General features: G+C 54.8%; 1 protein-coding gene across 3 annotated transcripts in view; it reads right to left on the bottom strand.

Moving 5' to 3' along the window:
• USP35 (ubiquitin specific peptidase 35) overlaps nucleotides 1-15,651 on the bottom strand; it is a 28,298-nt gene extending 12,647 nt beyond the window's left edge. The window contains exons 1-6 of one of the 3 annotated variants that reach the window (XM_081064077.1): nucleotides 15,479-15,651; nucleotides 8,480-9,161; nucleotides 7,284-7,416; nucleotides 5,762-5,891; nucleotides 5,261-5,362; nucleotides 3,556-3,714 (exon numbers count right to left, since the gene is read on the bottom strand). In XM_081064077.1, coding sequence (XP_080920203.1) covers nucleotides 3,556-3,714; nucleotides 5,261-5,362; nucleotides 5,762-5,891; nucleotides 7,284-7,416; nucleotides 8,480-9,152 — 1,197 coding nt within the window. In that variant the 5' untranslated portion in view covers nucleotides 9,153-9,161; nucleotides 15,479-15,651. Of the gene's footprint in view, nucleotides 1-3,555; nucleotides 3,715-5,260; nucleotides 5,363-5,761; nucleotides 5,892-7,283; nucleotides 7,417-7,685; nucleotides 8,146-8,479; nucleotides 9,162-9,247; nucleotides 9,369-15,478 lie in introns of those variants that run through there. The other 2 variants (XM_081064078.1, XM_081064079.1) reach the window with 2 other exon arrangements.
• Nucleotides 15,652-15,743: the final 92 nt, after the last annotated feature.

Here is a 15,743-nt window from a genome sequence, read left to right as displayed (position 1 = left end):
AGTACCGGTCCCCAGTCACAGGCTCAGGGATGACACACTTTCCCACTCTTTATCCTTTTTCACATTAAATAGCTGCACCTAAAAGAATATTAGCACTGGTTCTAATGATGATACATTTTAAAGAAATGTACCTAAGCACGATTAGAGTTACTTCATAGACTTAGGCAACATTCTTGCCAGTTCCTCTAGCCCTGCTCCTAATTCCAGACCCTGAACAGTCCCTACGTTTGTCCAAGGCTCCAGAGCTTCAAATCAGCTTAGCACCGACAGCACACGGCTCCCCAGTGCACATGCTCTGGCCACTGCAGGCCTGGCTCCAGCAGTAGTTTAACCCTTCTTCTCATTCATTTCTCAGGATCATTTACCAGAGTCGTCAGACATCTCTCACAGATAATAAAAAAAATGTAGGAGCTGCCAGAGGGGAGATAAGACGATACGGCTCAGTGTCATCTCTCTTAGACCATTCTTTTATCTTCGTATTATTCCCTCTCCAATCCCCACTCCACACAACATGAACAAATAGGGATGAAAAAGCAGAGAGAACCCCACACATGCACGCACACACACACACACACACACACACACAGAAGACGCAAAAATATCCACACTAAAAAAAAAAACATTAAATGTCATCTTCCTAAAGCAGGTAACTTTGTCCTCTTAGGAAAACAAGAACGTCCAAATCGCTCTCAAGCTCCTAATGTTACTGGAAATTTACAATGTCTCCCTTAGCAAGGACCACAGCTCCCAGAGAAACTGCCATTACCTGATACAACTGCCTACTTAAGAGAACTTTCCAGAATTAATTTATAAAGGAGCCTGTATACAAAAACAGAATATATGTATTCTGTACTCCTAGAATAAATGCATGTGAAAATTTTATAAACAAAATCCTGCAGAAAATTTGCTGTCTTGCCTCTCAAACTGGCTTGTACCAGTGGGTATTCAAAGCCTTGGGGCAAAAGTAGCAACCTTTCCTGGACATATATGCTCTAATATTCAAGGAAGAAATGTATGTTTATATTAAAACAAATATAATTATGAACTACATCCTTCAGTCTCTGAGATAAAATGAGATATTAGAGAAACTCTAAGCTTGCGTCAGGCTACTGGGGGTAAGTCCCGTCCTTCCTCTGACGTCAAGTCCTTTGGCGGAAGCATTTGAAAAGCCCAGATCTGCTCTGGTTTTTCAAGGCCCTCTGCTCTGCTGATCTTACTGATCTCCACTCTGCTCCACCACGTTACCGCCAAACGGGATTTGCATGTTCCCACCCCCACCCAGCCCTCTGCCAGTCCCCAGCCTTCAAGGTCCTCTGTCCTCTCTCTAGCAGGGTTTCCTGGATCTTCTCAAATGGGGTCCTCACACTACCTATGCCTGTGTTATAAAGCCTAAAGCCTGCATCGAGTGGTACAGGTATTGGCAGACTCACCTTGTCCCCTGGACTAGACCACAGCCCCTGGTGTTCAAAGCCTGGGCCTCACTCAGCGTGGGTTTCCCCCAGTGCCCACCGAGCGCCCTGCTCCCTCCTCCGGTTCACACTTCCATGACAGCAGGCTTCACACCACAGTCACGTGCTGTGACATTTACTGGGCACAGAGACCAAAATGACGGGGTCCCTTGCCCACCAGAAGCTCACAATTAGCAGGAAACAGTAACAGTCACGTCCAGTACGTGGAAGTCCCGTCTCCTCTGCTCATCCACCTCGTGACAGGGAACTGAATACCTAGCCAGGAAGCCCCTGCTGTTGTAGGTGCACACTGACTATTAAAAAACACTTTTTCATGTCAAGTTGAAAAACTGAGGCGATCCAAGTCAATGCCAGAGGTTTTGTGTGTTGTTACCAACTTTCACTCACAGTAGATTGTTCCCTTGTATGTTTTGTAATTTTTGTATTAAAAACTCATCTTCAGTAGAATCTTATCTTTGTGGCTTGAAAGCAGTTTCATTTCCATTTCTACTAAGCAACCCTGGGTATTACAAGCTTAGGATCACTTTTAATGTTAGTTTCTGAGCCTAGGGGTCCCACAACCCCAAAGATGGTATGAATTTGAACCCTTAAACTGACATGAGAGCAGGCCACTGATCGCAAATTTCTTTTTTTCCAATCCAGAGCCCAGACCAAGCCAGAAAAGTTCCCTTGATGTCTATTTAGGACCATGTGTATATTTTTTCTAGATCAACTCCTGCGAACGGGCAAGCCTTTCTTGGGTCCTGGCTTATGTGGGCTCGTAGTGCTAACCCCCTTCTAGGGGCGGGCCCTAAGCCTCACCACATGTGCCCATCAGCTCAAGCCACTCCGTGACGGAGGTCAGCTGTCGTACCCACCCTCCCTCCACATCCCAGGGCGAAAGCATCACCTCTCACTTACCATTCTGGAACTCAGTTTCCCTTTTTGGCCCCTGGGGATTCCCCCTTACTTTCTTGCAAGTTCAGCTATGTATTTAAAAAGATGTTTGTTATATCTTAACAAGCATTTCCGGTATTTTGTAAGTGGGACACTTTTCAGGTGACCTCTCTGCCCGGCTACAAAAATGGGAGTCACATGAGAGGCTCTGAAAGGGCCTCTACCTACCCACACATCTTCCACGCATGCTTGGCCCTGCCCTCAGCATCAGGCAATCCCGTCCTGCTCTCTCTCACTAGCTCCATGATTTTGTACAAGTCACCAAATCGCTCCAAATCTCATTTTCCTCATCTATGAAACTGAAGTAACAATAGTATCTGCTCGACAGGCTTCTTGTGAGCATGAGAAGAGAAAATATACGGGAAAATGCTGCTAGATGTGGCACTGTCGACAGGGGTTGGCTACTGTCCTGGCAACCCAGCCACCTAATTCAGAAGCCTTTCTCCCTGTAGCCTCCTTCTCTTACTGGAGACGAGCTTTCCCTCCTCTGGTTCCTCACTGCTTGTGGCTAACCCTCTCGGGCAATTCATACGCTGCTTAGATCAGTTACTTTTATACAAGTGTGTCACCTCCTCCCCCAGGCTGAAAGCTCCTCAATGGAGGTGACTAATGCCTGTGTCCCCAGTTCCTAGGCTGGGCCTGGCACAGAGCAGAATCAGTAAAATCATGTGAACAATTAATTATAAACAATCCCTGCTGTGGTGTGCTCATCGTGGTGGGAGCCACAGACACACAGTGAGTGACAACATGTGACAGAGGAAGGCCCCAGGGCTGTAGGAACCCAGAGAGACCTTGACCCAGCCTGCTGGGGGGAGGAAGGTATTGAGAGTTACCCGGGAAGGCTTCCTGAGGGAGGTAACACTTGAGCAGAGCCTTAAAGAATTTGTAGGAACGATCCAGGCAAAACAAGGGTTTAGTTAGAGAGAATGGCATATGCAAAAGCTGAGAGCAGTCATGAGAGAGGACGAGCAGTCCAGGGAACGGCAGATGGCTCAGTGTTCCTGAAGCAAAGGATGGACCAGGGGAAGTAATGGAGATAGCCAGGGACCAATGATGGGGGCTCCCCAACCCGTGGCATGGCCCTGAGCAAGGCCCCAACAGACACTCTCGTCAGAGTGGGGCAAGGGAGCCGTAGAGGGCTGTCACTCACCTTGATGGCCTCCATGACAGGCTCATACAGGTCCGGGAAGCCCGGGAACCGGAACACCATGCAGTGGACCAGCTCTGCCAGCTGCTCCAGGCAGCTGGTCCCAGAGTTGGAGTCCTCCTTGAGCAGAGAGGCCACCATGGGGGGGATGTGAGGGAGAAGCTGTGAGAGCAGAGTGGGGTTAGGCTGAGACGTGGGAAGGTGGTCACTGCTGAAGACACCCAGAGCTCCCTGGCACGTCTGCTCCCCTGATCACATGGGGCTCTGAGCTCTCAAGCAGTGACTCTCCTTACAAGATCTGTGACCTTGGATGCCCTGCCTCAGTCTCTTCACCCATAAAATGGGATCTATAATTCCCTCCTCACCACAGGGAAGGCCTGAGCCCAAGCCCCAACTGTTACGCTTCACAACCGGCCCTGCCCGAAGGCCTGAATGAGCAGGGCTCCCCTGCCCACCCAGGAGTCATGCTGGGGTCGCAGAGTGGCCAGCCAGCGGGCAGCCTGATGGAGCACGGGCGGCCGCACGGGGACAAACACCATCATTCTCTCAGCAAACATACATGTCAAGCACGTCACCCTCCAGTGACTTTATGGGGCAGAGATATTATCCCCATTTTCTACACGAAGATGTTAAAGTTCGTGAGGTTCCAGAACCTGCCAAGGAGTTCACCATGGGTCACGGGAGAAGCTGGGGCATGAATAAGGTCGGTCTGAATCCAAAGCCTGTTTCCTTCCTCTGTGCTACGGAGAGTTAAGTTTCAAACCCATGGGGGTGCCACACCACAACGTCCCAGGGATGGACAGAGGCCACAGGAACCGGGAGCAGGGGCGCCCAGGAGACAGATGGAAAGAAACCACTATCTGTCAAGTCCCTAGGACGTGGCAGGCTCTTGACAAATATTACCTCATCTGACCCCCACCCACCATCCTATGGATTACACCCCTGTTTGGGCTCTGAAAGATAAGGGCTCGCCCCAAGGTCACCACATGTGGCAAACAGCAGAGCCGGGACTCAACCCTAAGTACCTCAATCGCTGGGTCTGTGCTTCTCCCACTGCAGCAAATAGGGAAGCAGGGAGTTTCTGCCCTGACCAGGGGCCATCAGAATCAAGGGCCCCATCTCAGGTCCTCAGAAGGCAGTCCCCCAGGGCCACAGGCTGTCCTTCCCAAGGGAGGGTCCGGAAGCCAGCAGAAAGGGGCCTGAGCTGGAGGCCAGGCCACCTGGGTGCTGGCAAGCAGCAGGGTACAGGAAGGGCACTGGGTCAGAAGTTAGATCAACATGGGTAGAATCCTCCCTGTACTTCTCACCAGCTATGGTCCGGGACAAGTGGCTTAACCTCCTGCAGTTTCCTCAAGTGAAAAATGGAGAAAATGACAGAACCTCCTTCTTGGGAGGAGTTGCTCTGGGAGTTGAATGAATGAACACATGTACTGCCTTTAGCATTGTGACTGGCACACAAGCTAGCACCCAGGGAACATACACTGCCATCATTCTAGGCCTGCCGCTCCACTACCGGCCCGTGTTGAGGCCATACAAATTCTCTGGCCTCAGCTTCTTATCTGTAAATCGGGGTCCCAAGAATCCTGCAGTCCTGACATCCAGGGCTTCGAAGGCTTGGCCTTCAAGCCCCAACCCCTTAACCCCCAATAGAAACAGCACGTCTGGCCTCCAGCCAAACCATTGGGGGTGCAGTGGGATGGGCCCTTACCAGGTGGAAGGCCTCGTGGGAGTGCTGGAAAGTCAGGAGCATGTACTTGAGGACAGACAAAGCGGCTCCCCGGACAATGGGGTACAGAAGCTTGGAAAACACCTGAAAGAGAGTCCCTGGTCAGGAGTGCTCCAGGCCTAGCCCACCCAAGGCCGAGTAGCCCACCCAAGGCCACCGGCTAAAGCTGAAGCAGCAGACCCAGGCCTGAGCAAGAATAGAGGTGCTCACACGCCTGGGTGGACAGACAGATGGTGAAATGGACAGCTAGATACTTAGATATCTAAGGGATGGACACACACACCAAAAGTAACATACACATGCTTGAATGAGTAGTCAGAGGAATGAATGGGGGAACCTGAGGCCCAAAGAGAGGCAGTGAATTGTCCCAGGTCACAGTGCGCTTGGGTGGGGTGCCAGTGCTCTGCCCTCAGAACTGCACTGCCCCTGGCAAGAGGCTAGTGGGCAAAGCCATAGCAGGGGCCAGGACAGGGGCCCACCAACCTTCTCAATTTTGGAGAGTGAAACCTCGATCAAGATGCTGAACTTCTTAACAGCAGCCAGACCCTTCAGCAATGCAATGATCCACTGGTCAATGTTCCTCCCCAGGGGCCAGGACACCCAGTCGATCATCCTGGTGAAGCGAGTGACAATGACACAGGAGCCATCGAGGCCCCGATGCCTGGGTGGGGACAGCCCGGGGACTGGCCACCACGTCCCGAGGCCCTACACTGCTCACACCTGCACAGGGCAGCCTCGGGGTCCCTGGAATGAACAAGACACCTCGGGAATATCCACTGAGCCCAGTAAGGCACCTGGCAGAGACGAGCGCTCCAAGTCCAACAGGAGGGGAGCCAAGCCCTCTCAGCACCCCAAACCTCACCCCCATATACGCTGGCTGCAGTAGAAGAACGGGGTTTGGGGGGTGCCTCTGCCTAGACCCCAACGGCAGGAGGAGCACTGTCCCCGGGCCAAAAGCTCTGGCTCCCCAAACCATGGCTTGTGACCTGGAACAAGTCGCTTACTCTCTGAGCCCCCGTTTCTTCCTGTGTAACATGGGAACAATGCCTACCAACAGCAGGGTTGTTGTATGGATTAAAAGAGATAACGACAGCTAACACTTCTGTAGCATTCACTCTGTGCCAGGCACTGCCTTACACATATTAACCCGTCTGACCCCCACAACGTAGTATCTGTATACACAGAGTTTGATGCTGCCACCTAGTAGGTGCTCACGAAAATGTCACGATTATTTTTATACTCGGTACACCATACTATTAACGAGGTAAAACAATGCAGAGCAAAGTAACAGTAACTATAATATAATAGCTTCCAGGCATTTTACATGTATTATCCGATTTTATCTAATTTAATCCTCAAAACAATCATATAAGATATATACCCACTAAAGACAAAGAACCTAGGACGGCCCAATGGAGACAGTGGATCTGCACGTGGGTATGAAAAAAATGGCAAGGGGCGGCATGCCAGGCGAAGGGGGTGTGCAGAGCCAAAAGCCTGCAGGCAGGAGGGGAGGCAGCAGATTCCGGGATCGCTGAATGAGCAAGTGTGGCTCGATCACAGGCTCAATGATGTCCACGTGAGATGGGGGACACGCGAGAGCTCTGTGAGCTAAAAAGCAGCCAAACTGTTTGTCATGCTTGTCGAACTCAGAAAGCAATTACTAAGTACCTTCACCTTCTAATATTACCCCATGGCAGCCTGACAACTTTCACCACCACCCGCATTTGCTATTACAGAATGGGAAACTGAGGCTCAGAGAGTTCACTGACCTGTCCAGGGCCTCACAGCTGACACCCTGCCTGACAGAATCCTAGGGCAGGGCGCTCTGTGTCTCCCACATCCAGCCCTGGGCCAGGCACAAAGCAAGGCTCAAGAAAGGACTGATGAATGAAGAAGCATGAGGGCCTGGGCCCTCTGACATTAAATCTAACCCAGCCCCCACCCAGAGGCCGGGGCTTCTAGAAGGGAGAGGGGCCTGACCAACGCCCCGCCCTCAGCCCACCTGCTGATGGCGGTCAGCATCTGGGAGTCCGTCACACTGTCATCATTGCTGAGGTTCCGGACGACGCCATCCATGAGCTCCAGTGGGAGGTGCTGGACCACGCTGGCCAGCGCACTGGACGGGGGCTCCTCCTCTGGAACAGGGGGCTGGGCTGAGCTTCGCAAGGCACACGCGCCCCCACCTCCCATCATCCCGTGCCCTCCTGCTGCCAGAGAACTGGGCTGGGCCTCTGCAAAGAGCACATCAGGACCACGTCCTCACCCCCTCAGCATCACCGCCTCTGAGTCCATCTTAACTAACGCATTCACTCATCAAACCTCCACTGACACTGTTTTGGGCCTAGCCGTGTGCTAGGCGCGCGCACACACACACACACACACACACACACAGCCACGCACTGACCCCCAACTGCGGGTGAACAGGCAAGGCCTTTAGAAGGGGTAACACTGGGGCTGACATGAGCAGGTAGGAGGCCTGTGCGGACTTGGGGGGACGGAGGACATTCCAGGTGCAACCACAAAGACAAAGGCCTAAAGGTGAGAAAGAGCATTTAGTTATAAAAACCGGTTGTCCAGTTGTCTAAGGAGCCCGGCCCTTACACACTGGGCCTTGGTTCTTCCTGCCACCAGGTCCATTACCTTCCTTTCCCCTGTGAGGGAAGGCGCAGGACCATCTTCAGTGATTTATACTATCGTCCAAGTTCCGGTTGTCAATGCAGGACCAAACTGTTACACGGCAGAGGTGACACCTACAGGGCAGGCTGCACTGTGTCTCCAGACCTTCCGTCTGCCTGCCCAGAGCACCTTGTCCCCAACCGCTGCCCAGCTCTCCACGATCGGGCTCAAAAGTCAGCACTGCTAAGAAGCCCACCTGACTCCGGGCACGATGACCGCCCCGCCCCGCCTCCCGTTGTCTCGCTCAGCGTCCAGGTCCTCCTTCTGGCCCGATGCATGGGGTTCGTCCTTCCCCACACCGAGCAGTCCGCCGCTCCCTGCACGCCCAGCACCCGCACGGGCTTGCTGACCAGAAGTTGGGACGGAGCGTCTCCCACCTGTGCACGCGCCCCTGGCTCGCACACACCACGCCTCCGCGAGCGCGCCACGCAGAAGAACGTGCACGAGCAGCCCCTGCCCCGGCGTGCAGCCAGGACCTCGGCGCGCAGGCTCCCGCCCCCGGGGGCCCCGGAGCCCACGCACCTGCGCAGGAGATGACGGCGAACAGCTCCTTGAGGCAGGGCACGATGGCTGCCGGCTGCGCACGCCACAGCTGCGCCAGCAGCGCGCTCACTTGCTGGGCCTGCTCCAGGAACTCCACGGCGCCCTCCTCGCCCTCGGCGGGACAGCGGAAGCGGCCGAGGCAGCGCACCAGCTGCTGGCAGAAGAGCAGGCGGTGCGGGCCGTCGGGCAGGCAGCGCGGGTGCCGCGCCAGCAGCCGGGCCACCTGCGCGCAGACGGCGGGCCCCGGGCGCTCGCAGACGGTGCGCAGCACCTCGCGCCGCAGCAGCGCGAACACCTCCTCGGCCGCGGGCCCCGCCGGCAACAGCTGCAGCCCGAGCTGCACGCAGGCGAGCGCGCGGGGCCCCGGCGGGCCGGCGCCACCCTGCAGCAGGCGCAGCACGCGGCGCGCGCTGAAGAACTCGGCGAAGACTTCCGGGTGGTGCCGGCCGGCCACGTGCAGCAGCTGGCAGCCCACGCGGCGCGGCAGCTCGTCGGCGCCGCCCACGTAGAGGCGCGTGCCCAGCGCCAGGAGCGCCAGGCACTGCTCCCGCTCCAGCGGCTGCCGCGCCGCCTCCAGCACGCGCCGCACCAGCCCCTGCTTCACGCTCGCCGGGTAGGACGACGTCACCACCGCCTCCAGAATCTTGTCCATGGCGCCGCGCTGCGGGGAACGGGGCGCAGGGTCACACGCGGCCGCGCAGCTCCGTCACCCATGCGTCCCTCCGCGTGCTGGGCAAGGGACTCAACCTCTCTGGGCCTCCGTCTGCTCGTCTGCGAGATGTGGCAGGATACCTCCCTCGCTGGGAAGGGTCAGAACGAGGTAAAGCACAATGCCTGGCATATGAAAAGCCCTAGTGTGTTGTACTTATGCCTGATGTGCCCCTTTAATCTCCCAAAGGCAACCCCTGAGCTCTCCTCCACCTCCCACCCCTTTGCCCTTCTCTCCCCAGGCCTCCCTGCTGACCTCACCCACTCTTGGGGCAGGTAAGCGCTAGATCTAGGCGCTGCTGTCCAGAGTTCTGGCCAAGTCATGTCCTGGGGTAGAGATGAAATAGGACACACACACACCCACACACCCCACACTTCCAGGGAAGGAGGACTTAGGGCCCCAAGGGAGGGCCAACAGGTCTTCCCAAGACCCCTTGCACACTTTATTCTGCCCCCAATTGGCTTCTCGCTCTTTCTCAAATGACCTACAGCTTTCCAAGACTGCCCTTCTGTGCGTATGCGGTGCCTTTGCCTGAAACGTCCTCTCTCCCAAGACCTCCACCACCACCACACACACAACCAGGCAAACTGTTTTCCTTCAAAGCCCACCTCAAACACGCTGTCCTCAGTGAGAGCAGCCTTGGACCTCCAGGCACCACTTCATCCCTCACCCTGGATTCCCAGAGCCGCCTGCAGTCTCTGCCTCCCTCATAGCTGGACTCACATAGTGCCGGGGGCCGTATGCGTCCAAATCCCCTCCTGGGAGCAGCAGCCGGTCTCTGCTCTGCACACACAGGGCCGCGCCTGCCTCCCCAGCCTCAGCCCACACCAGCCCTTCTATCTTCCTTCCCTGTGTTCTCCCTGCCACTGGGCCCTTTGCATGTGTTCTGCCATCCCCTCCTAGCTGGGCTCACCCTGCAGACCTCAGCTCAAACTCACTTCCTCCAGGAAGCCTGGCCTGACCTTCCTGCCTGGGTCCAATGCCTGTTAACAGCTTCAAAGCATCCCATCCCCCTTCCTAGCCTTTATCATGATGACTTGACTGGAGTCGGCCTCCTCCTCTACTAGACAAGTATGCAGGCACGCCTGTATCGTGCTTCACTTAAGTGCGCTTCACAGATCTGGCTTTTGCAAAGGGAAGGCAAGACCCCCTCCACCAGCAAAAAGCTTACGACTCGCTTTGTTGCAGTGGTCTGGAGCCAAATCTGCAGGTATCTCCGAGGTATGCCTACAGATCCCTGAGGGCAGGAACCACATCAGGTTTTGTTCACCACGGTGACGGTGTCCCCAGCACCTAGCCCAGTGCCTGGCACACAGGAGGCATTTGTTAAATGAGCCAATGGAGACTACAGCATGAGTTACTGCCGTCTTATTCCTGAGCCATAACAGCTTTCCCTCTGCCCTCCCCTCCCTGTGGGCTGTTTCCTGGAAGCCTTCTTCCACTGACACACTTGAATCCTGATTCTCATGCTACTTCACATGGCTACAGCTTGCTCTCGTAGTAGCCAACTTTCAGCTCCTAGAAGGCAGGGCCATTTCTTTGCTTCTCTGTATAATCCCACTCTAGGCAAGGCCCAGATATAAGGCTCAACACACAGTAGGCACTTAAACTTATAGACTCAGTAAAATAAGAACTATGATTGAGACCTAGAGTTGGTGGGAACATAAGCAAGAACTTTCCTAGAGGAGGGGCCAGAAACTTTCATTCAGAACCAGATACTGTGGCACCCCAGCTATGTGCCCTATGCAGACACTCTCTCTCCTCTGTCCTAGCTCTTGGCCACCACTGCCTGTGTTACAATGCACCGGCCCATTGGTTTAGGTCTCCTTCTTAACAGGCTGTGAGCTCCGCTGGGCGGGGATTGAGGCTGATTTCTCAGCGGCCAGCGTCTCCTATGCCAATCACTGCAGCCTGAGTGCCTCTGAAGAGATTACTGTAGGTGTGGCCAGGGTACAGGTCAGTGGTGCCCCGGCCTAGCCTTATAAATTCATGGGCCCAGGGCCCTCTCCAAGCCTCCTGAAGTCGTGTGTTCGATTCCGCATTTCTTACTCTGAATGAGATTCACTTGGGATGCATTCTGCTTGCCATCCAGGTTACTTATGTTTTCTGAGACTGTTTCCCCGCTGCAGGATTGTTGTGAAGACAAATATAAAGTCCTTGCCATGCTGTTGGGCACAAGGAAGTGCTCAGAAAACATCAGTGTCCTCATGTCAGAAGCAAAGTCCTTGCTCTAGGCAGCTTCCGGTATGACCGTGGAGGCAGAGGTGTTCGCAAAGAGTGCCGAGGCAATGCGTAATCTCAAAAGGCCTTTCAATGTGCTTTTAAAAACATCTCCCTTCAGCCCTGCTCCTCTCTTTCCTAGGCAGTGCTCCACCTCCCCTGCAGACCATCTGCCCAAACCCCTACCCATGCCCTCTGTACTAGTGGATTTCATATGCTTTCAACCAAGTTACCCAGGTACAGGCATACCCGTTTTGTTGCACTTTGCTTTATCGCACTTCATAGATGTTGTGTATTTTACAAATTGAAGGCAAGACTCTCCACCAGCAAAAAGATTACAACTTGCTTTACTGCAATACTGGCTTTCTTGCGGTGGTCTGGAACCAAGCCCACAATATCTCCAAGGTATGTCTGTACTCAGGGAGCTAAGGAGAAACCCTAATCAGAGAGAGGTGGAGGAAGAAGACCTGGGGCAGGCAGAAGCAGAGGTCTGGAACGAGGGCAGACCCTGGAAGTGGAAAGAAAGACGAAGAACAAGGAATCCTGCATTTCACTGTGACCTTGAGCAAATCTTACTCTACTCCTGCAGCTCATTGTGTGTCCTTGAGCAAATCACATCAGGAGCCTCTTTTCTGTAAAATGGGGATAAATGATTCCAGGTTGAACCACATGAAAGTGAAGGATCAGATTTCATATCGTTCTACCTGATTTCTACCATATAAGATGCCTTGTGCCAGCCGCTGGGGGCTTAGTCAGGAGAGCCATTTCATGAAGCTCTGATCTCCGAAGCCACCCTGCAGCCTCTGGGTAGTCCATGGCCTGGGTAGTCCATGGCCTGGCCACTCCAGGCAAGCCCTGCCTCCCTGCCCCCACTCCCACACAGACAGGCTGAGGTCAGTGGTCACCATAGTTACCAACAAACCCACTCAATAATATCTTCCATGCATTCATGCAAAGGGTTTTAGAGGCCCAAAGCTCACCTGACGTCATCACGGGCCACAGAAGTGAGACAGGACAAGGCCTGTTCTCCCTGTGGCATGAATGGGGAAGCCAAGCATCCCTGAGGGAGAAGAACACAGCCTCAGCAGAGTGGGGTTAGAACCTGCACTTGGCCTCCCTGGGGCAGGAGAAGCAGACACCCAGCGTTCTTCAAGGGAGGTTGGATTACCCCTCTGGGTGCTGGACCAGGAGACGTGGCCTGTGGATGCTGGCTCTGACCCAAGAGACAGCTGCCCCACGCCAAACACAGCAGCAAATGGCAGCCATGTCCTCCCTCAGCTGAGCCTGACTTAAAAGCATGAGACCCAGGTTCTCTGCTTCAGAATCACCAGGTGACCTTGGGCGAGTCCCTGCCAGGCTCCTCAGCCTTCTCACCTGGAAAATGGGGACCATTCCACCTGCCACTGACAGGGCTGGGACAAGGTATAAAGAAGATAAAGGCTGGGGCAGTCACAAATCTATTCCTGGGTCATCTGGCACTGAGGGGTGAAACAGACACTGTCAGGGAAGGAGACAAGGAGACACACTCCTGATCTTGCTGATTCCATAAAGAATTTCACCCATTAGCCCTCACTGCCAACTTTCGTTTCCACCGTCTCCCCGAGCCCCAGGCCCACCCAAGATCAGCTGCTCTTTACTTCTTTCCTGGACTAGTCTCCACACCAGTCTCCTCATTCCCTCCCACAATCCGTCCTCCAATAGAGGCACGTTTCCTGCAAGAGAACAGTCCAGGCTTTGCCTCTAGCCCAGCCACTATTCTCCACGGTGGCCCCAAACACAAGGTTGGTACTCTTTCACCTCTCTGAGCCTCTGAACCCCAAAACGGGAGATGACAGCCCCAGCCACTCCCAGCCAATGCTGCTGCTCCTTCCCAAGCCCTAGGCTTACACCTCTCACTGCTGGCGTGACGGTCTCCGAGTCCCTGGAGCACCCAGTCCTCCACAGGGCACACAGTATGCACACAGCAAAATTACGCTACCGCCCCTAGATGCCCAGATCCCGTTATCTGTCCCTCTCAGATGACCTCTGCATTTCTGCTGAGTATTGATTGGTCTCTGTTCCTGTGTGGTGGAGCATGACTCATTTCCATCACCCCCAAAGCATCGTGTGTGTGTGTGTACACAATGCCTGGCCCTGCCCCCATGCCCTAAGCTTCCTCGTCCTTTCCTGGTCTGTCTGGCCGACCCTGCAAATATCATCAGATTAATCTCATTAGACTGTAAGCTTCATCTTGCCATGCCCCTGCTGGGAACTCTCAAGGCTCCCAGCACCTTCAGGTAAAGGTCCCAACTCCGGAGCTTGGCATTCAAGCCCTTTCTGGGACACTTAGCTGACGTGGGGCTGGGGTGGAGAGGAACTTGACAAACACTGTTCAGTGATGAATCTACAGGAATTTGGGCTTTTCCTGCTGGCCAACTTTGGTGATGTCCTCTCTGCTGAGAGAGGGCTTCCCCCTCCTCTCTCCTGGTTAATTCCGACTCCTTCACTGCTCAAGTCACGTGCCCCCTCCTCTGGGAAGCCTAGCTTAATCTCCTTGCAGTCCAAGTCTCTGAGTTCTGGCTTCCCAAGGCCCTCTTCTCTCATCCCTCAGCTGTGTCGTTGGACTGCATGTCTACCTCCCCCACCTTCCTCTGGTAGGAAATAGGTCCAATCGCCCTATCTGTGCCCAGTGCCCAACACAGGACCAGGCACAGGCGAAGGAGTGCCAAATGACCAACAAGACACATGTGATAGTAAAATGAGATAAAACCAAGATTATGACCAAAAAAGCACCTTCTAGGGACTGGCCTAACCCTTTGTCCAGTCACTGCCCCCACATCTGCCCAGATCTGGTCTCGTATAGCCACAACTCTGAGACTCTTAAACACCAGCCAAAACGCCCCTCCAGAGGTCACTGGGAGGGGCTGAGTGAGGCTCTAGCCATTCTAGAAATGACTCAAACCAAAGCTGAAGGAAAAACAAAACTTCCCTGTTAACCCTCAGGTCAAAAGCTCACAGAATTTCAAGGGACAGGTGAGGGGGCTTCAAGGTCTCACTCCCCCTCCCTCCCCCAGAGCACAGCAGCCCCTCCAAGCCCAGCTCAGCACCTAGGAGTTACGCAGCCCATTTCCGCCCTCTCTGACCCTCATACCCACTTTCCCTCCTTTGACTCCCTGTGGGTCACCAAGCTGTCTCTCCCCACAACCAGAAGTCCCTCCATCCCTGGCCCCCCAAGTCTCTGAGCAGCAGCATCTCTGTGTATTTTTTAACCAAACTTCTACCCAAGGCAGCCCTGAGAAGGAGCCCCTTGCCCTACTACTGTGAGGCCCTCATCTGAGCCACCAAACTATCTCCTGGAAAAAAAGGTAAAAAGGGGTTTTACTGGTTAAAAACAACAACAACAAAAAACACAAAACTGCTCTTTTAATGAAGAGGTATGGGGGGAGGGCGAGAGGGGAAGAGGATGGGAGCATATATGCCCTTTGCAGAAACCCACCACTCGTGCATCTCCGCTGGGAGCCACCCTCACATACCTCTGATGGCTGAGTCCCCACCCACACCCCCGGTTTTCTGGAAGGGCGGGCACCGGGCTGACACATCAGGGGCTCCTGTTCACTGAGCTCTCATAGAGGGGAGTACGCCTGAGCCGGAGGCTGAGAATAGCAGAAGCCCATTCCAAGCAGAGGCGGACTCTTGGGCCCCAGCTTGTGTCCGGGCTCCAAGCCACCCCTCCCTCCAGTTTTACCAGTGCACCTGCTCCTAACCCAGGCTGAGGCTGCGGGACCCGAGAGAGGCAGGTGAGCTTCTTGGTATCACTGGGCACTGGTGCCCTCAGCCGTGAGGGGAGCGGGAGCAGGATCACCTCCTTGACACTTGATGAAGGTGTCTGAGGCCCAGAGAGGGGCAGCTACTCACCCAAGGTCACACAGCGAGGCCCAGGGTGCACCCAGACCGTTCGCTTCCCAGCCCCGAGCCCTCAGAGCCCTATGCCGGTGTCCAGAGCTCTCGGACATCCAGGGTGCAGATACTCCTTCCCCCCAGTCCGCACACATGCCTCCTAGCTCGCTTACCTCTGGGACCCCAGTGGCCCCTGCCTCAGACCCGGCTCCTGGGCAGGGCAGGAACAGGCCAGGCCAGGGCAGGGCGGGTCCTCAGCTCCCCCCGGAGTGAGGACGCCCTCCGCCAGGTCCCAGACCGCAGGGATGCTCCTTCCACTGCGAAGTCCAACCTCCCCACCCCTCTCTGCACAAGTCTGTACATCACAGGCGCAGCCGCGGGGCTGCGGGACGAAGAGGGGGGAGGGGCGAGGTGCGGGAAATAGGGCGGAGCCCGAGA

This window comes from Rhinolophus hipposideros (genome assembly GCF_964194185.1).
Source record: "Rhinolophus hipposideros genome assembly, chromosome: 10".
NCBI lineage: Eukaryota > Metazoa > Chordata > Mammalia > Chiroptera > Rhinolophidae > Rhinolophus > Rhinolophus hipposideros.
The sequence above is the reverse complement of the archived record's forward strand: the minus strand, read 5'-3'. Positions and strand labels throughout refer to the sequence as shown.